The sequence below is a fragment of the Opisthocomus hoazin genome, chromosome 7, assembly GCF_030867145.1.
Source record: "Opisthocomus hoazin isolate bOpiHoa1 chromosome 7, bOpiHoa1.hap1, whole genome shotgun sequence".
In the NCBI taxonomy this organism is placed as follows: domain Eukaryota; kingdom Metazoa; phylum Chordata; class Aves; order Opisthocomiformes; family Opisthocomidae; genus Opisthocomus; species Opisthocomus hoazin.
In genome coordinates, this window is record NC_134420.1 from 36,679,345 (window position 1) to 36,705,012 (window position 25,668).

The 25,668-nt window shown below is 36.7% G+C and overlaps 1 protein-coding gene across 5 annotated transcripts in view; it reads right to left on the bottom strand.

Annotated features, from left to right (window-relative positions):
• Window positions 1-25,668, bottom strand: part of PALS1 (protein associated with LIN7 1, MAGUK p55 family member) — a 57,231-nt gene that overhangs the window by 13,002 nt on the left and 18,561 nt on the right. For 2 of the 5 annotated variants that reach the window (XM_075426897.1, XM_075426899.1), the window contains 6 exons: window positions 22,605-22,691; window positions 15,255-15,768; window positions 7,937-8,145; window positions 1,987-2,064; window positions 1,067-1,213; window positions 277-438 (listed from right to left, as the gene is read on the bottom strand). In XM_075426897.1, coding sequence (XP_075283012.1) covers window positions 277-438; window positions 1,067-1,213; window positions 1,987-2,064; window positions 7,937-8,145; window positions 15,255-15,621 — 963 coding nt within the window. In that variant the 5' untranslated portion in view covers window positions 15,622-15,768; window positions 22,605-22,691. Of the gene's footprint in view, window positions 1-276; window positions 439-1,066; window positions 1,214-1,986; window positions 2,065-7,936; window positions 8,146-15,254; window positions 15,769-20,315; window positions 20,434-22,604; window positions 22,692-25,668 lie in introns of all 5 variants that reach the window. The other 3 variants (XM_075426900.1, XM_075426901.1, XM_075426898.1) reach the window with 3 other exon arrangements.

Genomic DNA, 25,668 nt, shown 5'->3' on the forward strand with positions numbered 1-25,668 from the left:
CTTAGAAACCATTAAAATTCAGTCTCAGAATGACAGCATAACTCTTCCATCTTTGTAGGCTTCATTGTTGCAGATAATTGACATTAAACTTATTAATATCAAACTATGCATCAGAAAGAAAACTTGAAATGGCCCTCCACATATAAACGCTAGCTATCAGAATGAAAATACTTTTAAACTAATGCTAAATACAAGTACAAATGACAAGCAGAGCCAACAGGTTTCAGTATTATGAAATGACTATTTTTTTCCAGGGAAAACAAGAGTCCAACTCACCAACAAGTCAAAAACTTCATTAACATCTTTTCCACGAATCTCAATGCCATTAATCTCCAGAACTTCGTCCCCTTCATGTAACAGCCCACTCTTCTCTGCGGCACCTCCTTTCACTATTCGACTGACGATAACAGAATCCATTTCATTGCGAACAGTAGCACCCTGTGTAGTAGCAACACATTCTGAATTTGTTATATGTATGAAACTCAAAGCCATCTGTTGTATATATTCCAAGCCAGTGGAAAAAACTTTCTGTGTTGAAGGAGAATGCACGTAACAGCTTGCATGCATGCACCCAATGCTCCAGTTTAAAAAAACACACCATTTAATTTCCTCAAGTTGCATTAAAGATCGAAGAATTGAATTGCTCCATACCATAAAATTTATGATTTAAAAAAAAAAAATAGTTTTCCTAAGGAAACAGTTATTTGAAAGATGCAAAACTGAAGATGAGAGTTTGGGAAAAAAACCCAAACCACATCCACCCACATGGCTGGCACAAGGCTATAAGCTCCCCTGTAGCAAAGCTTGGGATAGTGACTTCTGTCAAGAGCCCTGTCCAAACCCAAGTTGACAGAAATTGTGTAGATTGTAAATGGTAGCACAGCTACTGCTATATGAAGATACACACAAGTTTATAATCTGCGACTATTCCTCATTTTGGAGGGAGGAGGGAGACTGTTTACAAGTTAAATATCACCTCTACACTCAAATTCCAAAACTTGCATAGCAATCTGCAAAGAAAAAAAAGGCTTCTTTCCTTTACACATAACTGAGTATCAGCACTTACCAATGGAATATCCCGAGCTTTCTCAATGCGAACTATTTTAACAGTCTCCCCTCCGTACACGCCAACATTCTCATAAATTTTTTCATCTGTCACAGGCTCTGGTTGCATTTCTTGTTCTGCAACCTTATCGTGAGCCAGTAGAAGTGCCTAATGGTAAACAAAATCAGCTCAGTTACAGAAAACTATATTATGTACATTACATTATATATATTATGTACAGTTATACATACACAAAAGTGGAGTTCAATGAAATTTTGCAATTTGAATAGTCTTTGCAGGTTACAGAATATTGCAAACTGACTCCAGCAATAAAAAAGTTATTTATCACAGCTATGTAGTGCCTACTGTTCCATACTTTCCAAAACTTTTCTTTCAGATTGGAAAAAAAATAAAAAAGCAATCTTGAACGCACAATTGTGACAGTACTTACAGCTTCTCCTTCCTAAAAAAAACCATTGGTTTACTATGTATGTGACTGAGGATACAGACATAAGAAGTTACTGCAGTGAAAATTACTGATCGATTTCCATCATCACCACAGGCCAAAATTTCCTTTATGTACCCTATGGTAAGCATGAAACAGCTGCCAAAGAAGAAAACATAGATAAGCAAAGCAGCTCATGTGTTGCCCTGACCCTACTGATCTATTGCTACATTGTTTATGTGCAAATTACTCTGCAATACATGTGGAAAGTAGCAAGGACTGAATACAATCATGTACTACACTCCATTAGAATTCTCCCCTAGTTGCTGGAAATTGGAAACTTCTCATCCTAGAAAAATACTGAGAGATCTGCACAGAGTTAATGAATAAAATCCATCCTTTCTCAGTCAGACCAAGACATTTGCAAAAAATAAATTATACTGAAAAGAGCACCAAGAAATAAATCCATTGCATTAGGAGTTCCATTTTGTTTTACCTGCATGTGAGGGGCATTCAGCAAAGCATTAAGCTCCTGCCCATCTTTGTGGTGACTGGGTTTCAAAACACTCTGTACCTGAAAAGAAATCAAGCAGTAAAACTCTTAATCTACCCCGTGATTTATCAGTCCACTCTCCGCTACTCAAGCACAAGCCCTAGTCACAATTATTCTTTTACTGAAAATAAAGTATATCCATGTAATTGTTCCACTGACTGACTGAACTTAATCTGCTACACATTAGGAAAATGTGCAATGAGACCACAGGACTACTCTAGCGTATCCTGCCTCAGTAATTGTCTACCAAATCTAAGCTGGTATCCAGCACATCACAGATTTGTTAACACCAGAGACTGGCAAAGAGCTCAGCTACCACAAAGATGCACACAAAAAATTTAAACTCTAGAAAGGAACATGATAGTGAAATCAGTCACAAGGAAGTCTTATTATGTGAATACGCCGGGTCTTTTAAAATGGACTAATTTCTCATTAACATGACTAGCCTCCCTCTTCCTTAAAAGCAGATCGCTTGTTTTTACCCAAACTATTTCCACCAACAGCAAGACCAGAGATTCCAAAACAGGTTTTGCAATGCAGCTTCGAGCCCCTGCCTCAGAAAATGTACGAGTCAAAACTTCAGAAGGTCTCAGGAAACCAAGTTTCTTTGTCTGGTTCCAAAATAATCCACATTAATGCAAGGACAGTTTTTGCTCAAGCAGCTTCTGTTGCGTAAAAAGGTTTGCCTTCTCATATGGGTACCAAACACGCCTTGCCATCATCTGCTGCAAATACTAGAAAATTCTGGTGTGCCTACAGAGTAAGCCAGGAAGAGGGAAGTCCCTCTTATCTGAACGTGAGGCTGAAGAAGATACTTTCCACAGTCATTATCCTCTGGCCTACTCTCACCAAAGGCACACAAATCCAAAAGCACAAATGAATCCAGAGGCATCAAGAGTAGATTACACTTATCAGAACAGCAGCTTTCAGTGGGGTAGAAAAGACTTTTTTCAAGAGCTTTTTACTCTTAAGGATGAGGCAATGTGATATCACAGAGAATCTGGAAACCACAAGTTCCAAAGAGAAAATAATTGAGATTTTCATGTGATCTAACAACATCTAAAGGTCTGAAGAGTCTCTATCCTAGGAGCAACTGTCTACAGAAATGCTAACAACTCTCTTGGATGCTACTAGATGACAGTACTGAAAACAGTAAATATAATTTTAAATTCTAGCAGAACCTACTAAATGAACTACTCAAATGGAGCAAGATCCTTACGTTGCAAACAAAACAGTCACATGGAACAAGTTCCTGTCCTTAGCAATCAACCTGGCACAACCCCCAAAGCCTTCTGTGACATCCCTAGAACATCCCCTAACAGATTATCCTGTGTTGAAAGAGGAGATTCTTCTCTACAGAAAACTTTCTCATAGAGGTTTAAGGCCTCCATCTTTCAAGGAACTTTCAATTCCTTTCTTGCAGAAGCTACAAGCAGTTTTAAAGCCTCGTTTATCAAATCTTTATGACCCTTTTACAGGAAAACCTACTCAGAAAGCAACTTAGAAGTCCTGAAAGCAAGACAATCTTTTGAATGCAAGGTCAGAGGTTGGGGATTCAAGAGGGAAAAGAAAGCAACCAGGCCCAACCAGTCATTCTGTGTGTGGTGAACATCCTTTGTTCAAGTTGAATTTCTGCTTTGAATAATGTAATTATTCAAAACTTTAATAGCTCCTCTCCTCCTCCCCTTTCAAGAGAGATACATTTATTATTTGCTTATTTAATGAAGCCCCAGGAAAGCTTCAGGCTGCTGTATACACCACTTACTACACCAGTATTGCTGCATGTCAGGCTCCTTTGGTACTCATGGTAATGAATCCCACAGTTTTATCAGACAAAGACATCTGAATGCAGGCTCTCATTCCAGAAGTGACACACTACAGATAGTTAGTGTGGATTGCCTGTGCTATGTTGCAATGATAGTATTTTCTTAAATCTTCAGCCTAGTTTTTATTGCTAATTACATCAACTTTAGTTCAAGCAGCCCCCCAAAAGCTACCGATTTGGTTTCATTACACACGCAACAATTTGGAGGCAAGCCCTGTGGAGGCACACACTGGGGTGATATTAAACATTCAGAATTTAACCACACCTTCAAAATCCTGTTGTTGTTTACTCTCAGGTGAGAAGGACTGTCAGGGGGAATATACACGCACACTGTAATGCACTTACAAGTTACAAGCTTCCAGTGCATCCTCTCAAAAGTACTAATCTAGTTTACTTGCTTGCATTTGCTGTAGTGAACAGCAGCATGCCTGAAACCTCTAGAAATATAGCCTATACAAATTGAGCCTATTAAGTGTATTTAATAGCAAAAACATCTTTAAGGTATTTGATATATCCTGTTAGAGGCCAAGAACTAAACTGTCTTGAATGCTGCATCAAATATTCTTTCAAGGTCAAGATTCAGACAATATTCCCATCATCTTTACCCCCCATCTTATTCAAGTTTAAATGGATTTAAAATCAATTTAATTACACTTGATGTTTACTGGCTATTTTTATTTAAGACCTGGAGCACACCACATTACATGAAGATTAGCTCTCAAATAAATTCCTTAAGCTGAAGTGCTCCATTCCACCTTTTAAATTCAATTAAATTTTATTTAAAAAAAAAAAAAAAAAAAAAGGAAAAATCCTGAGGTTTTGGTGCCTGGTTATCAGAATCAGTGGGAAAAGTTAACTGTACAAATGTACTACTAATTTTAAGACTTTCCTAAAGAGAACAAGAAAACAAAGTGTACCATTCCACTCATATATTGATAATAGTTAAAAAAATTAAAAATCAAAGAAGTTTTTACCACACACTGTTCATACACATTATGTTTTATAAAAGCAAATAATAAATTAAAGAGTAAATGGCAACAGGTTTTTTGAATTAAGGTCAGTGTAGCAAACGATAATTCCGCCCAAACACTTCCAAAAGTGTAGTTTAGTATTAATTTTTGCCTTTTTTTTTTAAAAGGGAGGATGTTTCATGTTGCAATATGAAATTGTGTTGCAAATTGTCTTTTCCTGTTAGAGCTACAGAAGCATGAGCTCTAGAACAGGTTCTCTTCCACACCATAAAGCCTCAAACAAAACATGTCTGTAGCTTTAAATTAGGACTTGCACTCCAGAACAGTTTCAGAGTTATTTTAGTGCACTGATGACCTGTGCGCTAAAATACGCACATTAGCATTACCAGTCATTTAAAATTAATATTATGCATGTAACTGCTATTTTTCTTTCTTGTAATGTCTTGTGGCTTTTATCATCAAGATGTTATCAGTATCTTACATCCAGGCTTTTGCATGTGTCTTTTCAAAAACACCCTGAAGTAAACGACCTGCTTTCTGAGGGAGCTTCCCATGCTTATGTTTAGGGATGGAAAAAGCAAAACACGCAATGAAAAACTGCAGCACAAGAAAAAGCCTGGACATGCAAGACAGACACCTTGTCAGGGTATAAAAAAAAAAAACAACAAACCAAAACCCAAAACAACTCTTCCCAAAGCAGAAATAATTTCCTTCTGTACTGCTACCGTAACAAACACAGAATCCTATACAAAAGGAACACAGCATCTGAAAAAAGAACACAACATCTTCTGTTCAGGCAAGACTAGGGAGTACAGAATGATGTGAATGGAGGCTTTAGGGTGTTCCTCTTGAGACACTTCTGTCAGTCACAGAAATTTTTGTCCTGAATTTCTGGCTCAATCATTTCAGAATGCTACTTAACATATTGCAAAATACAAGTCACTTAAATACACCAGAAGCTGAATCACCGAGAAACTAGATTACATCTGAAAATGGGAACAGACATATGCAATATATTGACTTTTCAGGAATTTCAAGGCTGGACAAGACAGGGATGGGAGATGAACAATCAAAATGAATGCAGGAATACGTTTGCCTTTTATGTAATAGTCTCCTGGGTGATGACAGAATTCCATTGGGTTAAAAATTTTAGATTAAAGAAATATTTTCTTTAAGCTTAACCTTCTTAATGGATTGCTAAGAGACACAAAATTGGCTTTGCACCACATTTTGATTCTAGGATTTACCAAATCACCTGTAAAAAAAATAGGAATATGATGGGTATGGAAGATGTGGAGGAATATGAGAGTTTGAAAACAGACCTAGAGTTTTCCTAGGCATATTTTCTCCTTGGAAACTTTTATAAAACAGCAAATAAAAGGACATCATATCCATGCAGGGGAAATCCCAGCTTTCTTAAGAGATAATCTGTAATGTTCTATATTATAAATGAAAATTCAAAAAACTCTGGCTTGTATCTGAAATGAAATCCCAAAATACGCCTGTGTAAAGTGGGTGTTTGGGGAAGTATTTTACAAACAGAAGTTAACTGAAAAGGTTCCTACAGGCTCACAGATATCAAACAAGCCTGGTGAGGATCCTATAGCAGTCTACAGGCTGATAAATAGGCCAGAGGCAAGCTCATACGTAAAATACTCCCACCTGGTTTTGGCACAGTCATACTGACAAACCTAAACGGGAAAATCCTGAGCTACAGTTTAATCAGCACACTGCACCTTTCAATAACATTTAAATGATGTCCCCTCAAGAATCAGTAATTTCTTCTGCAAAAGAACTTCTGGCTTGCTACAATGGTGTTTTCCTTGACTTACAAGGTTAAAGTCTAGAAAACGGAAGGGGAGTGGAAAGAGCTGTCAAAATAATTGCTTCAGGCAGAAAGAAAAGCAGATGCTAAAAAAAAATTTAAAAAAATCAACTTGCTGCCATACTGAAATTGTAGTGATGTGCCCTTGAGCAACTGGAGGATAGCTATATACTGGCTCAGGTGCTCCAACTGGTGTACCTGTTTCGAACAGGTAAGTTTGGTTCACCAGGTGCTAAATGCTGGAGCATTTATCCAGCCTCTGGATTTGGCTTTGCTGAACACTACAGCGCTATGCTTGCACTGATACTGGTTCTCAAGCCAGCTAGTTTAAAGTTAACAAATGTGTATCAGTACAAGGTGTAGCCACACTTCACTGCAATATATACACGCATCAGGCCACGGAAAATGAAGATAAAGTTATCGCACAACCCCTCAGAGGGTCTTAGCTGCATCCAGCCACAGGTGAAAACTCATTCTGTTCCTAGCAACTCTGTATCTGACGAGTTTTCTGTAAATGAGTAGTAATGCTATAAAGCATTATATAATGCATATAATCAAGCTATTGTATACAAGTATTGCTCATCTATATTCAAGTGAATAAGCCTCAAAGAAAGCAGTCAACCTGGCTGAAACCATACAGTATTTCAAAGAGCTAAGATCTGACTGAAAAGATTAAAGTTAAAATTCTTGAAGTAAATTTCTGAAAGTATATTTTAATAATTTCTAAAATGCATATAGATCTTATAAAAGAGCCATCATCTGTCAGACAAAAATGTAAGTGTAATCTGACCACTGCAGCAGTAATTAAAACATTGAAATTAAGTATTAAGGGATCTGTTGCTCACTTTAAAGCAGAATGCTTGTATCCAGTATTGCTGTATTTTCAGAGATACCTTCCAATTTAAGAACCATGGCTCAACTCAGAGGAAAGTCACAAAATAAAGAACTGTAATTCAATTTCTGAATGCTCTGAAGAAAGAAGACTGAGGGTAAAAGAGTTAGATTTTCATAACCGTTCCCTTTTCCTCTGTTTAAACATAGTACCTTTTCTATTACTTATCTGTCCATGCTAAAAAGGGAGTTCCTATCCCCAAAATACTTTTCTGGTTACTGTTTAGAAATCTGGAAAAACCAGATACAGCAATCAGTGACTATTGTAATCCCTTTCATATTCAACATTCAATAACTCAGACAAGCTTGACAGGTACATATTTCAACAACAGCTATGATTATAGGTTTCATATATATCACAGAGATGCATACTGTACATACCTCTTGCGCTAGTTCCTGTGCATTGGAGATGAGAGGATATGGAGGGCTGGCTTTGTTCATATGCACTGTAACAGCATTGTGTATCTTAAATGCATTTTGAAAATCAGTATTTTGAACAAGCTGTAAAATGAGAGAGATATCCTCTTGGCTCTGAGGGTCTACCAAAACGTGCTGGATATGCTTAAGAGAAGTTAACAATTCTTCCACTTCTAGGTAGGAAACAACAAAATATAAATAAGGTATGAGTTAACAAGATTCATAATTAATTGATATTTATATCAAGATTTTTACAAATTTTTTTTTGCTGTTCAGTTTTTAATCAGCAATGATCTATACAAATTTATTAGTTATCCATTATTCGCTCTGACATTTTTAGCAGAATGTACCTGAGTCAAAAAAAAAGGACCCCAAGTCAGTAAAAGGAGAAACAAAAAGCTCATATACTGTTTAAATTTAAATTCCTACTGCAGGAGCAGTTCTTCTCTGAAAGAAATCACCAATACATAAAAGATCCTGCAGCTATGCACAGCGAAATGGGAAAGAGTGACTATTTCGCAGTACGAAAATAACTCCTTCGCTAAACTAATGTTGATGCAGTGAACATTCACTGTTATTTTGATACATCTTGCCATGCATATCTGCCATGAGGCAGATATATCGCTCTCTCAACTAAATATTGCTTACTTACAGAATGAATGTTTGATAAGTAAACTACACTCAATTTCTAAACATATAATTATGCTCAGTTTTAGCACATTAAAATAAAAAGGTAAGGATAAAAAAAATAGCATCTGTGGTCAGAGTTCTGAAAGTCATCTGCACCAGAAGAAAGTTCACATCTTTTACCTACGAGATTATGAGTTCTGCTTGGACCATAAAATATTTTAACGTATTTTAATAACTGGTTTCTACATATTTGCAGAATACTATACATGTACTACATTCTTGAGCTTCAAGAACTAATCTGATGCTTTAGGGGTGCTTTTTAAAGACTGTCAAACTAACTTTTTTTTTTAAACCAATCTGAATTTCTGCAGAATGTCACTTCTCAATACTACGTAGTTGAGAAACTACCCAGAACAAGGAATATGAGTCATACCTATAACATGAATAAACCCAGGTAAGAAATCATCAAGCAGACCAGAAAAAACAGTGGATGTTTTAAGCCTGAAATTATGTACGCATTCTCACACACTATCTCAAAAAAAATCTGTTCAGCTGCAAGAGGCTGGTCAACCATCTTTCATTTTACTAAATTCAAGTAAGCTAAAAATTTGAATCCTAGTAATTTTAAAAAAATAGCGACAAAGAAAATCCCAAATTTAAAACTGTCAGTTGATACTTAGGTCATCCTCCGTTACTGGTATCAAAATAGCAGCTTTGAGAAATATTTTTAAGTTTTAGCAACCTTCATTTATTCATTATGAGCTAATGAAATAACATTAAAATAGAAATGCTGTCAAGACATGAGCTAAAGTGCGTTTTTTTACATGAAAAAAAATCACAGTAGATACTCATCACTAACATGAATACATTCTGTCAAGAAGTTTCCTTAACCTATTTTAAACCTCAAATTCACCAGTACACTGAACACAATGCTAGACTCAAACTTGTTGAGCACCAGATTAAAATGGTTGATAAACAGGCACACGAAAACCATAAAACCTAATAAAATACGCATTTTAAACAAGTTTAATGGCTTTAATTTCAGACAAAGCACACCTACATGTATGTTTTCGATTCTGAGGTTGCAAGTCAGTCTTCTGTATAATAAAAGGTAACAAACCAACCCAGAGCTACTACACTTTTAGTTTACTGTCTGCAGGACAAAAAAATTAATAATAAAAACACCCTCCAAAACTACTTCACACATGCTGAAAACATCCTACCCACCAAAGGTCAAGGGCTTCTTCCTGTAACCACCACGGAAACAAAGGGCAGTAGCACAAAAGCTGCACAGAAAGCTCAGATACCAGCTGCACAGGATGTTCCACAGGTGAAATCCAGTACAGCTCACAACACTAATTAAGGCCGCCATTGTCTCACCAGGGAACTGTATACACAATATACTGCCTGTCACACAGGGGGAAATGCCATTTGGAAGGAAGGCTAAAGAACACTTTACAAGCAAGTATATATGCTAAACAGAACGCTGTTAGCTGGCAAATATCTTGCCCAGTGGAGTATGCAGACTACCAAAGCATCTCAGCAATTGATTCTCCCAGGTCTGAGGAATTGCACTATTTTCAAGCATTAAAAAAAAAAAAAAAAAAAAAAAAAAAAAAGTGTAAAGCAGCTAGATGTTATTGTAAAGTTATTGTAAAGTTCCTACTGAGACCTGCTCCGTTAAAAAACACACCAACCCATAATTCTGCTATTTGTTACTGATACCAGATTCAAAGAAGTGAGGCATTAGAGAAGAACCTAACTTCTTCTAACTCTTCCTAAATTATTTTATCCTATTATTTCTGAATTGTCTATCCCCCTTATATATCTGAGAATCCAAATACATACACACATATGTACACACATAATTCTTTTTAATACATATTTCATATAAGATACAAATAAATATAGATATCTTATTCTGTATCTATAATAAAGATGTCCTGTTCCTAAGACGCCTCTACATATTCTCTTTTCAGCACTTTGCTAGTTCCTTCTGTGTTGCCCTTTCTTACAAACTAGCACAGTACTCTCCTCCCTGTATAATTCCCTTCCACACTGAATCTTCATCTGTGCTGGATGCAAAAGCCCTATGCCAAATGATTTCCCCCCACCTTGAAACAGCAAACAAATACCCCCCTCATCACAATTCTAAAAGAGAAATAATGCTTGAAAGGAGTGAAATGAAATCTTCCCCAAAAGCTAGCAATCCCTTTCCTAGTCACTTGTTTAATAAGAAAACCCACACACATAAACTCACATACAAATCTGGCTTTATGCATGCCTAACTCTCTAGGTTCCTGTTCCTGAATTCTAAATCACAGATTAGATTTCGGTGCAGATTTTTTTTGTTTGGTTTTGGTCTCTAAAAAAAAAAAAAACCAAACCAGGTAACAAAGCCTCCATCTCTAGACATTTACTATAGAAAGGGTTGTCTTGAGGGAAAAAAAGAAAAAAGTTCAGTAAAAGACTAACATCTGCATCTACTCACAGAAAAATGTCAGGGTTCTTTTGCAGAACAAGTCCATTTTTTAATCGTAGATCTATTAGCAATCGACTACTTTTTTTTTTTAAGTCTTCTTTTACAAGAAGTGTTGCAGCCTTTTTTCCATTAGGCTATGAAATGGCTGGAATGTGACTGAGCACTGTGCCATATACGCATTAATCATAAGACTGCCAGGCAAAAGTATGCAACTGCAGGGGAGGACCCACGGTCACAGCTTAATATGTCAGATTAGGAAAAAACCAAAGAAAATAGTTGCTGTTTATCACCTTAAACAAAAAGTTATGAACAGCAAACTTAAGAAGATATAATTAGCTGTATTATATGTCAGCACCAATATCTTAATTCCCAACCTTTTTTATAGATCTCTAAAGTACTCTATGTGCCAGTACTAGCACTCGTATGCTCCATATATTACTTGAATCGCAGGGCTATGAAAACTATTTTATCCAAAACTATTTCTGAAAGTTTATTTATATTTATAGCATATTTATAAAAAAGTTTTGCCCAAAGTATAAGGACAAAAAATAGGCAGCTTTCCCCTAAAAAAATTTAAAAAAGATAAATTTCACTGTAGCCACAAAAGGTCTACTTACATGAAATGTCAGTTACTCATTTAACTAAATTAACTAAAATAGCTGAACGAGCTGTAGCAAACAAAACATTTTCTGCATTTTGTAGAAGTATACTGCTATGAAAAGCCAGTTAAATACTTATATATACATGTTCTACGTGCACAGAAAGTAATTTCCATTAAGACAGCTGTCTAAATCATATACTGTTTTGATAACAAACATACCCTTTGAAATTGTTTTGATAAGCATCCTGGTTTATTTCCATAAATAAAATCCAATTTGTTTCATCTAGTCTGCTCTTTAAGACTAAAAGATTAAAGACTTGGCAAAGATCTGCCAAATTAGACACTGGCACTTATGAAACATTTTCAAAACTAAAAATACAGACAATCAGGTCAATATTCTTATTTAAAACACGTGTCTTTAGCAGACGCTCTATGGATTAACATACCAAAAAAAAAGCAAAACTAAAATCAGTATTTTATAAGAGACTGAATAAGGGTAATTTAACACCTCTACAATTCGCTAGCACCTGTCTAGTTTTATTTGAGGTTCTCCTAACAAAGCTTAGAGATTTGTGAAATGAGTAAGTACTCTCACCTGGATGGCAAAAGTGGAAAGGTGGAAAGAGTCAGGAGCAATGTAGATCAGAAATTCAGTATAACCAAACAGACAAACTGCAAAAATTTCATATACTAGCAGTTATTTCTTGGACAGTCTCATGGGCTAGCAAGTACCTTGGAGACCAAAAAGCTGTATATATAAAGAAAATGTGTCCTCTGCAACTCAGGTATTCAATACAAAAGCAGGGGTATTAACGATAATGGACTTAGATCGTCTCTACGAAAATGTATGGTTTTGGAAGAGTGTGTGTGTATACATACATTCATAGGGCAACATCCCTAGCCTTGATACTAATCAGGAACAGACAGCTTCCAGAATGAAAAAAAACATTCTCCTTTTGAAATTCAGCAGAAGTGTCAGATGTTAGAATGATCAATCCAGAAACTGGAAAAAAGATGCGCTTAACAGTGAGTGAAGGAAAATTTTGGAAGAGGCCAAGTTACTGCAGAAGCACTTTGTTAAAATTAAAATTACAACTCAGTTTTTGGCAGCACTAATGACTGAACAGAGATTCTTTACGGACTACGGAGGTTAAGAGATCACAGCATTTAATTTAGAAGAGGTTTTTTTTTCCAAGTTCGCAACAATTCAGCATTACAGTTGAGTATGATCAACAGCACCACTCTCAACAGGAGTGCTAAACTACTATAAATCCTTTCTTAAGTCCACCTGATCCAAATTGTTATTATAATTCTGTTTGGCAAGGAAATAATAGTAGTATCTTTGTATGCCTGTCAATATTATGTCATGACTTCTCTGATTGAAATAGATGTCTATGAAGCCCTAATTTAGCTCCCTGGTGCACAAACAGATATATCATGACAGTCTAATTACATCTCCCAAAGCTCCTTGCCTTTCTAGTTCGAAGAACAGACCACATTCACTCAGCAAGCTAATCAATACTTCTGCTCTATGCACATACTTTTAAGCCCTATTTACTGCAGTTCAGAGTAGAGACAGACATTGTTGGTTTTCTGATTTTCATGGTATCCGAACACTAAGAGGAACAGCTTTAGTTAAACGATCCAATTTACTACTGTATCTTTACAGAATATGCTGACAGCAGCACAATGACAAGACCCAAACTTCAATTACAAAAGCAAAGAGGAGTTTGTCCTCATGCACAAAAGCATCTAATCATTTTCCTTCAAGATGCATCTTCTACCATATATTGCTATTTCCTAACATACTTCTTTCCACATACACACCTCCATATTCTTGCCTCCAGAGTTTGGTGTTTTTCTTCTTACATCAAGTATTGACACAATCCTAGTTTCCATTTACACCAACTTCCCCCTTCTCTTCTTGCTGAGCCAAACCTAGTTTCCTCCTCCCAACTTTTCACAAATACTGTCTTCCTCTGACAATCTCTCAGCTTCCCCCACAGCCCATACACAGAGAGATTTTCAAAATACCCTTTTGTCATCACAGTAATTTCTCCACCATCGTTGCTCCTGTTCAGTTTCAGTCTACCCCAGCTCCTTACTGGTTCTCAAGCTTGTCAGACCCACACTTGTTACTCATTTCTCTTTCCTACCAGCTTCCATGCATAGATTCTTTGCCCATCGGTTTCCACCTAGCCTTCCCTCCCAGTTCTCAACAGCTCTGGCATGAAACCTAGCCTCAGCTTTCCAACTCCAAGTCAAACTCTTTCCTCTCTTCTGTAGTTTCAATTTCAAATTGCTCCTGTAGTCAGTCTTCAGAGCTTTCACCCACTGTGGCTAAGCAAGTCCCCTACTGTTTGATGTCAATCTTTGTATATTCTGCTTTGTGCTCCCTCTAAGAAGACAATGTCACAATCAAATATCTAACACTTCATAAATTACAAAATCTGCTTCTTACAGAGAGATCTCTTGGACAGAAGCTGGTAAGCCCTGCACTAAACCAAGGTTCATAACTGACCCTGCCTTCAGCAGGCGGTGGGATGGGATGACTTCCTCGTGACCCTTTCAACCTAAATTTTGCTGAAGAGGGATTTGTACTTAAGGATTACCAGAGGTTATGGAATAGTCATATCTTCAGCAGAAATGTTGCTCAGGCACACAAATACTAAAGATGGCGAAAAAAAAACCACACCACAATTTGACAGCTATATTTTTTACCCTGTGTTCTCAACTACCAGCCAACAGGAAAGAATAGCAAGCATATTTAGCACAGCCCCCAGAAAAAAGCACCTTTTTAAAGCAATCTGGATCTCAGAACAGGTATAGATTTGGAAGTCTGAACTGGACTCCTACAAATTCCCAGAGCTTCTTTTTCACTGCAGTAACACACCACATTTTAGATAGATACTTAAGTTTGATGAAGAAAGGTTAGAAACTTTTTCTACACAAGCATAGTTACAGCAATTACAGTTATTAAATAAACAATTTCAGAATCTGTTTCTTGAAAAAAAAATAATGTTACTTTTTCATCAATGTCGAAGTGCCAAGGTAAGCAGATTTTCACTATGAACGCCATTACTTTAAGAGAAAATGTAAATTTTATTAGGTGGCAATCGATAATGCCAGACAGCCAGAATAAGAAACAGCCACCAGCGTGCTTCTCTTTAAAGTACTAAGAACTCTTGAGTTTTGATTTTAAATGACAGTAAGTGTTGATTTATTGCTTATTCTGGTCTATGCTACATCAAACATAATAAAATTGGGTATTACTTGCATGGTTTCCCCCAGCCTAAAGAGGATGGAGACATCCACTGAATTCATTAGTTAACTACAGGGTAATTAACTGTTCCCCAAATAGATCGGTTTTGAAAAGCTACTTGCTGAGGTACATAGCCTGATGCTTGACTAAATAAGTAAAAAAACCCAAACCACCACAAATCCAAAGGATCAGAAGACTGTAAACCTGTATAGGAAGAATTAGCTAAACTAGGTTTTCAGTGGCCTAAAAGCACATTAATATCAACTAAATACTTTCTCCATTAGCCCATTCATTGCATTTTACTTACCTAATGTCTTCACAGTATAATGAGGACTCTCCAAAACAATTCCTTCTTCTGTGTCAAATATTGGATTATCTATTCCAGTTTTCGGAGGGATTTGTGCTAGTTTCTTTAGCCTCATGGAAGCAGTAAGGTCCAGTTCCTGTTTCTTTCCCTCTTCTTCCCGTCTGCGCCGTATGTCCTCCTGCTGCTGACGGATTCTCTCAAGTTGAGCGCTCCGCCGCATGGGCATCATCCTGGAGCCCAAATCCCCAGGGCAATCAACAGCCATTTCTCTGTGCTTCTGAGGTTCCTCAGGAGATGCAAGCTCCACATTTTTTGCTTCACTGTCAGAATCTTCTGTGATATGTCCGTTCATATGAGAAGTTGTCATGATTATTTGTAATTATGCTTATTCTCTTCAAACAGAAATAGTGCTATTAGGCCAGTTTTTGTTATGATGTTGCGTAGAATCCATTATAACTTCAAAAATATTTCCCTTCCATCACATGACAGTTGAAGAAAGATCCAGGAAGAAAATCTAATGAAAGATATTCAAAAGAAATTAATGAATAACTGCATTAATAAGGAAACACCTAAGACAGTTCTCCAGGTTCCCAGGCATCAGAACAATGGAACTTTTCCTTCACATTTACATAGTGATTCTTCCACTACTAAGAGCTACACAACCTTCACAAATCTGTTTCACACATTTCAGTAAACCTCATGTGTCAACATGAGAAAAGGATTACTGTTCAAACTAACGCTAAAGACTCTTACATTTCCTGCTCAAACCAGTGAAGATTCTGCGCTTAACACACAATTGCAAATCAACAGTTTTCTGAAAGTTCCCACTCAGTCTTAATTTATCACTTCATTCTTAAAAATTCCAACACAAACCATCCTTACAACCGTACAAACACTGAATACGAGTAACTCGTTATAAACATGTTTACAAAAAGTTTAGTAAGTTACACACAGGTAAAAATATTTGCATTTATTGTTCATAAATTGAGGCATTTTTATGTTAACTTTGCTTCTCAGGTTCAGAGAAGCCAGGTCTGGCATAGAGCTCTTCCAAAAGATACTACCTAAAGCAATCTGGAGCTGCACTTACACAATTCCCAGTAGGGATAAAGTCCTAGGATAAGGGTTGGACATTTCTGGTTAGCAGTTACTCTTCGTACTTCCTATAGAAATGCATTAGATCAGACAGGATTAAATACCAGAGTAAAAATCTTTGTGTGGGTGTACACAGATGTAGATTTGACAGAGAACAGTAATTCATTTCCATAGTGAAGTAATGACATTCCACTATTCTACTTAGACCTTAATCTGGCTTCTCACTGCTGATGATTCAGGCTAAAGGATTTAAGTGTCCTGAAAAATATAACCACTCAGCTCTTACATATGATACATATAACAATGTGTTTTATACCACATGGCCTTTCTGTATCACAAAGCCAAGGATACATTATCCTCAACATGTCCAATGAAAAAGTCATAAAATTAATATTTGTGTACAGTATTACCAATGCACTTTTTCAAGTTCCTTTTTATAATTTTTTTTTTAGATTTACTGAAAAGAAATGCTACAAAGTATCTCAAAGTTTTCTTATACACTGGAAGCACCAAGTCAAAAAAACCCACAACAAACTTTCTTAAACCAAATATCTGTGTTTGGAGGAGGAAGGGAAAGCTGCTTACATTGTAATTAAGTTGAAAATTAAATATCAATAGTACTGTTTTGGAGGAGCAGGAATAGAAACTCCTACACAAGTTTCTGCCAGCTTGCAATTCTACATACGCATAGCTTTTTGTTTTCATAAGGAGTAGTATACAGCTATATACAGCAGCACCAAACCAATTTTCTCCCCTTGTTTCCTGTCTAGCCACTACTATCAGTTATTCCTAAGATCTTCCAACAAGTACATACTAAAGCATTTCTATGGCCTTTAGAAAATACTTCATTGCACTGCACCGATATGTAAAAATTACTTCAATACTCAGCATTCCCACATTTAGAAAAAATTCAGGCAACAAAAAAAGCCCATCAATAGCTGCAAAGTAGTGGGGCTAGCACTGCAAGTACCACACAATTAATTAGTGCCTGTAAAACTTTCAGTTAGTGCCCAGCTTAACAAGAACAGCTTTTCAAAGAGTAGTCACATAAAGTTAGCATTCAGACAGGCTTATATAAAGCAACATATCAAAAAGTGGTCTCTGAAATTCAGAGAAAGGCAGATAATTTACAAAATTTACAAAAAAATTTTACCCTCGGAAAGCCACATTCCCCCTTCTGTAAAGGCAACTTCACTGTACAGAAATAGCAATCCCCAAAAAAGGAAATCTAATTGGGTACAATAAAATTGCAAAGAGCACTAATTTTACTGTGGGTGGAAGGGAATTCAAATTCTTTTATTTGCATTGTACCAGCCATAGCTTGTCTGAAGACTGAGCCTTTTGAAAGTCACATTCATCTTTTTTCAGCTCTGACAAGCTGAAAGAAAACTCACATTCCTCAATCCATATGGTACAACTAACAAGTGTCGCAACAATTTGAGGGAATGAATAATATCCATTTACTCAGCACTAAAGAAGTAAAAATACTATCTTTGGATATGCAAGTAGTAAACTGCAACTTTAAATATAGCTTCATAACACTCAATTACGTCTAAGCTAAGTAACACCTCACTCACTAAAGAATCTACACATCAGAAAATGAAGCTGATGGCCAATATTTAGTAACCGATCAAAAATCTTTAAAGTGGGATTAGCTACATTTCCTCCATCAATTTTAACAGTACTAGCTACCCAAGACAAACAGTATCTTTTGAGGTTAAGTCAGAAAAAGGGCACAACAAAACCTCAAGTATCTGTATAAAGAATGAAAAGTTATTAAATCTCTTTAGTGTAGTAACAAGCACTGAAAACCAGATAAACAAAAATATAGTCTGAGGTAAACATTAGTAATAGGCAACCAGTAGTAACATAACTTACATGTTCAGTACAAGCTCCATGCAAGAGGATCAGACTGAGACATTTAAGTGGCCTGTGATAATAGCTGCTGACTTTCAGTATGTAGATCTCAGTTAAGTAAGAAACAAAAGTTACAGAAAATTAGAGTTCTCCTACAGTAACACTTTAACAGCACCATTCAGAAAAGTTGCATAAAAATTCAAGAGTTTCAGGAGAATTTTAAAAAGTATTTTTGATATCCCAGAAAGTTAGATGTCTCTGAAGCAAGCAATAAAGAATACAGACAAAGTAATCACACTCAGGTAACACAAAAGATTATATGAAATATCACTTATGAGGCAGCCTAAAATTTAATGTTAAGGAAATGCCAAATCAACTCCACAAAAAAACAACCCCTCCAGATATAACTAGCTGGCAATCCAGAAAAGCATAGGCATGCTGCAAATCTGGAACGCTGGAACAACTTCTTTAATCAAAGAACTTTTGATAATGGATGACCGCTTCCAAACCTAAGCCCACTGTTCTTTCTCCTCTCTCAAGTCTGCTTCAGACATCACAAATTCTCATCTCCAACAGTTGTGTAAAAATGCTTTTACCCAACTGCAACAAAAATGAAATAAGCACATAAGGAAAAAAAATCAGATCAGCTCTCAAGTCCCTCTCTACAATGGTCCTAAGGAATTTAAAATGTAAGATATGACACTGATAAGATGTTAACTCGGTCCTCAAATTAAGGTGTGATCTAGCTGAGGTTGAAAATCAGATTCAGCTTGAGGCAGGCACTGGGAACAGAAAACTGTATCCTAACCAATTAGCATGGCATGAAAAGTCTTATGATAAATAATTTCAGAAACAGTTTTCTTCGCCTTTCTTTTTGAAGGTTTCTTTTGCAATTTTAAAAGTCCCAAGGTAACAACAATAAAGGAAGGTTGTTATACCAAGTCTGTTCTCTGCAAGTTGTGGATCATCCAATAAACCAGCTTTTCAGCCCACGAGGAGCTTATTTTGTTACATCAATTCTTATGCTAAGGAGGAAAATTTAGAGACATACTCAACAATACTGATTTTTACTACAATAAAATATAAATATATTTAAATATTAAAATATATTGAATAATATTTGGAATTAATAGAATTCTTTTCCACTTTAGAAGTTAGTATTAGCAGTTTTTATACTCTTTCGATACGTATAAGTCTCTGTGTTACACAGAGTTTGGTTGCTCAAAGTTTAATAGGGTTAAACTATGGCTCTGCCTGTCTTCCTTTGAACTGCTGATATCTAATGGGGGAACCTCAGCGTTTCCACATGACACATAGATCCTTCCAAATAAAGCAGATTTATGACTGTTTTCTGTCCAACTTCATATCACAAGTCTTACCAATATGGTCCTGGAAAGCACATATGAAAGTCTCTGCTTCACAGGCTACTCTTACTATTCAGATTTTTGCTCTACAGAGCAGGGTTTGTATAAACTGCTAACATAAGTACAGCTATTGAGAAAGAGCATTTCGGTCACTACAATCATCATCAGGCATCACACAAAGAATTCCACTGTGAAGTAATATAACAGCAAACAAACCATATTCCTGGTGCAAGTTCAAAACAGCAGAATTAAAGAAAAAATACACATCTACTGTCTTGGTAACTATACTGACTATTCTCAAAAATACTGTATTTTACAAGCCACACATCATTCTTCATACTGACCCCTAACAACATCAGGCTTCCATCAGCTCTTCAACCACCATGAATACACTAAACAAAGCACAGACCCCAAAAGCTTTGTCAAAGAAAAAAACATACATAAATGCAATCATCTTGGTGTTCAAGACAGATGCTAGTATGAAACACATACTGACAGGGACAGAAACAGAAGTGCTGTACAGTGGTTTAAGTTTTCACTTGCTTCCTGGGGACTGTGGCTGGTGAGCATAGCAATGCTAATTGCTTTAGCAACTAAATTCTGTACAGTAAAATTAGATTTGTTTTGCTTCAGCAACTTCCAAAGAGTAAAAATGACATTTTCTGGAGGCTGAGGTTTTGTGCTACTTTTCCGTGGTGTTTAAAATTCTTTCAATGCTAGAAGTATGATTAGACTTGATAGTTACCTTTTTAAAATTCATTAAAGCTGCAAATTCTGAATGACTGCAAGGGAATTCAGCGCTCACTTCCGACTGAATTTTATTAGTTTTGGCAAAATTGAGAGTATAAAAGCCCAACCTACATCTGTAATTATAATATAAACACAAGAAATACATATTTAACATCAGGCACAGCCCAAAGGATTTATCATCAGCTGAAAGCCATATAATATGACAGATACAGCATATTAAAATATTCATTAAAACAACTGGAAGAGGAATTCTAGGTTGCTGAAGTGAATTAGAAGTCAGATTAAAATCACAAACATGATGCCTCCTGATACCTGAACTACTAACAAAATACGAGCATAAAATTTTGCCAGGAATCTCTACTGTCTATTATTAATGACTCACATAATGGTGGATTTTCTGGTATTTTTAGTCAGTACTTCAGTTTTCCAAGCAAGCAACACAAGTCACAAAAATTGCAAAATAACAAAGTAAAACTTGTTAGTAATTCCACAAATGGAAGCTCAGTGTAGGGAAAAAAAAAATCCCAGCTTTCCCTGCATCATCTCCCAAGTATCATTTGTTTCTTCAACAGTACTTCAGTGAACCTGCAAGATTAAGAGATTTGGAAGCCAATCACATGAAAAAAACACCACAAAGCTTGTTGCACAGCATCAAATTAACTACTATTTGATGAGAGTTAAAGATTGGAGTTTATGGTGGAAAATACTTCACAGACATCTCCTGTGGAGCTTAATAGTACCTGAACTACCTGGTATAGACTGAAGCAGCCTGATCTTTTCCAAAAGCAAGTAAAAGTTACAAAACCTAAGACAACTTAATACTATTTTTCTCAATTTAAAAAAATCCGTAGTAGAAAAAAAGAATTCTCTTTACCCTAACTTTGCAACACACTCAAGACTGCAACTTCTGGTATGGTCTGGTTGGTTTTTTTACTCTACAGTATTTTGTATGATTTCCTCTAATTAGATGCTCTAGCACAGTCTTGGTATTGGAAGGAAATACTTCCTTCAATATCCAGGTGACTCTTATTTCCAATAATTTCAGACCAGAGTTTATTATAAGAACTGTCAAGCACAGTAACTCAGTTCAACGTGTATTTCAAAGAGCTTTCAGACATGCCAAGAGGTTTTAACATTCCATGCTCACTTAAATGTGCAAGATATGTGGATCAACAGCAAAAAGGGCTAAACCCTCAAAAAGAAAGTCATTTTCATTGTTAGTGCTTTCTAAGTTACATTTGTACAAGCGCAGTAACAATGTTAACTTGCAACGCTCAAGCACAGTGAAACAGATGAAACTGAAAATTCAGATGCTAAGGTTAGATTCCAGTTTGTATAAACAAATTGCTCGATGTGCAAACATTGGAAATTGTAAGCATATTTTTGAACTGCATTGGTATTACACTTAATAACTGTAGTCTATTTCAGACATTCAATTTTCTTAGGCTTGTTTATCTGCTGATGCAGTGGCAACAATCAAAAAAGTCACAGTTCAAGAACTGGCCCGTCTGCACTATCAACTTCAAAAGATACAGGGCTACTACCTACAGAATAGACAAGAACAAAGTGTTTTCCATGAAAAAACTAGTAAGAGTACATCACCTCAGTCAACAGCCACATGACTCCAACCTCTCTTCAGCAACTGCCTCTCTGCAGTCATGCATATGTAAAACACCTTTTCAATTTCTGTGCACGAACTATTAGAAATTACGACACACAGAGTATATATCATAATGTCAGTGTGCATTTGCACACGACAAACAAGAAAGTTGATTTTAACCTGTTTTGCTGCAGAAGCATAAACTGCTTTAAGGTACATCCAAAGATTGTTATATATAAATATTCAGTGTAATACAACACTCTATTCTTGTTTCAGTCACTTGTTGTAACTTCTGGTCACATCAGACTACTAGATGTATTTTGAAACGAGGCCATGTTTAATCTCGTTACCCAGTGCGACAGACAATGGAGTTTGGATAAACAATTCTTGCTGCCTCAAAATTAAAAGCAGAAATGCAAGATTTGTAATTGTTATCTCTAATCAAATTACTCTTCTTCATTGCCAAACATCCCAAACAGCAGTATGTCACTGCTCCAGCCCAGGGAGGTGACGTTTACTCCCCCTCTGGCTGCCCCAGTGCCAGGGCAGTCCCCAGGCAGCAGCAGCAGCCCCCCATTTGCGGGACTCGGCATTCCCCTGCTGGACCGGAGCGCTGCAGGTTCCCCAGTGACGGCTTTGCCAGCTCCTGCCACGCTCACTCGGGCCATGAGCTGCAGGACTTACATCACACGCCAGCCATGCGATGCTGCTCTCAGCTCGCTCCACTGCTTCTCCCCAGATTTTGAGATCGTGGCAGCCTGTCTTCTAGCCCTGTTAGAAATCAAGAAGATTACCCAAATGCAGAGGTGAAAAAACACTTTTTGTGAGTTCTATCAAGCTTGGTCAGCAGACAGCTAAAGCCTCTCAATATGCAGCAGCAGTGATGTCAGTAAAACCTCTTAAGTACAGCATTTCAACTATCTGTTCTATTTATGTCCATCATTAGAAAACACACAGTCTCAATGATTCAGGTGAGTGAAGCCAGCTGAAGAGATATGTAGGATACACCATAGTAGATTACTTCTGATAACATATTTTAGCTCTTTTAGGCCTAAAGAAATTAAAGTCCCTTAGAACAAGCATGATCTAAACTAAGAAATTCAACAGGCTGATTTTCATAAAAGAAATAACACAGCAGTCATATGAAGAGAGAGGAACACTTCAATCTTCTTCAAATTCTTACCAATTTCTGTGAAAAACACGTTGCACGCTCCATTAGCAGCAATCTTCCTTGATTAGTATCTCAGTAATAAGCTCCTTTAATCAGTTAAAAGCGATAGCACGGGTCAAGCAGAACTACCACACAAGAAGTTTTCTTTAGTCTTAACAAATATGACTTTCCACTGCAGTAGAAATGCTTTTTTCTTGGTTACATAATTAACTAAAATGCTTCCAAAGTTGATCGAGATTAAAAACATTTGTTGAAAACAACAAGGGTAAACATCTTACATGCCACAATTCCCTTTCTTTTAAATATACACTGCCACTTACACATCAGCATTGTTTATTTTCTATTTTTTAGACCAAACGAAAAATAGACATGAGGGGGAATAAAGTTTCATCTGGGGTGACTACAGATGTGTTGGCAGAAGGGAATGACAACAGAAACAGATCAGAGTAGGCTTCAAGAAGCTTATTGCTAAAAATGACATCTAGATAGAAAAACCGAAGACTTTCGCCAAGGTCAGTGAAGCACAATTTTTAATTCAATAATACAGTAATTCACTTCTGTTTAAATTTTGCCATCTGTATCATCTATAAAGCTCTGACATAGTTTAATGCCTTTTGAAGGCTTATGAGCAAGTGCCAGTGCTGACAAGGCCTAAACTCTGCTTTAGGCGCAGAGCACGGCAGAGGGCAGTCTCCACATCAATTAATGAAAACCTAAAAAAAAGAAACACGCTCGCTTTCAAAAAGCAGCCAAGAGAAGGAACCAACGCTATAGCTCATTAAATGGTCTGACACCCACATTAACCCAAACCAGTGCACAGATTTACGACCCCAGCACCCCACTATGACTTAGATAATAGGCTACAACTATGCATACATTTGAATACCTAGCTCTAATCAAGTCTGTAGCACCAACAAATCCCTGCAATAAGAAACTTGTATTTTATACAGATACAAGGATAACATGGATGTCCAGGGGCTGCAATGAAAAGATGAGAGAACAGTGAAAGAACAAAGAATTTTCTTAACGTAGCAGTTATTCCAAACGCTTAGAAACCTTCAAGCATAACAAATGAAGACTAAAGAAATTCCTAGAATTCCAGTGGATGTTAACAGATCTCACAGGACAGCCAGAAGCACGATAACGAGGCAGTCATTTCTTATCACCTATTCACAGACAGTTAAGACTTCAGATTTCATTGTCTTGAAAGTAAACATGCCTGTTCTTGTCTTAAACTGCAGTCATATTCTCTGCAAAATTAAATAACTAATAGTAAACGTCCATGAGTACTAATATGTAAATGACACTTCCACTTCAAAGAGGTGACTGAACCAAAACTATACTAACTAATCCCAAATTAAATTGAAGATATGATGTTCCACAATTTATGCCTCATCTGATATTTAAACTAATACAAAATGGCATTAGTTTAGTTCTCCACAGCAAGCTGTTCTTAAGCCATATTTACAATATGCTGAGGAAAAAGAAATTTCTTCCTTACATTTTAATATTCCAATACTTGGTGAATCCAATAAACACATCTAGAAGCATCATCTAAAGAAAAGGGGAAGACAGACATTCCTCACAGGCTTTCATCCAAAAATGCTGGAACATGAGCCATCAAATTCATCAGCCTTCAAAGAGGCTACATATAGGGACCAAGACCGTCTTTCAACTTTATATGATTGAGCTATGGGCTTTGCAAGTTCAAAAAGCAAAGAGTCACAACATTACGTGGCAAAGATACATACGCCAGCCTCTTTTACATGGTCCTCTTCCTTAGGCTCTCTTTTCAACTCTTTTGCAACGTGACCTGAATGGGTGACAGCAAAGTGACTGATGATATTTTTGTTTTAATTATTGCCCTTAATGATTTAACCTGATTAGCTCCATCACTATAATACTCATAGGTGTGTGGGGGGAAAGAGGGTAAGGATCTTCTGACTCTTACTTTCTAACCACAAAAATGAGTTGGGACTTCTGAAGACTGAAATTCTGAAATACAGAACACAAAATTGCATGACTGATGATCTCTGTACTTCACAGAACTCATGGTCACTTATGCACCACAAACTCAGAACAACCATATTTCATTTGCGCTCTTTTCTAGTTATTTGGGGGGGGGGGGAGGTGTGTGTCGGTGGAACAGGTGGACACAGACAGGACACCACAAACTCTTTTAGAGACTCAGGTCTGATGCCACAAGTTTTTCATTCCTAAACTCATCTGAGATTGTGGTGACTGTTCCACTGAACAAATCCCTAAAAAACTCCAGCATAAATTTTAAAAGTTTCCTTCTGAAGGATTTTCACTTCATGAGCATCATTCCCTAAGGCTTTCCAAATAACACCACCTGTACTTGCTTATTCTGGAGGATGCTGTAAGCAAGTCGTACCAGCCATGCAGTGTATGTCAGTTTTTTCTACGACACCCATTCCACTATTACTGCTACACTGAGATGTCCTGTTAAGGCAAAGAAGATAGAAGCCCTTGCTACTACAGAAGTAAGAAACCGTCCTCAACCAGGATAAATGATACAGCAAATATATCCCCAAAGAAATATTTGGTTGCAGTTTG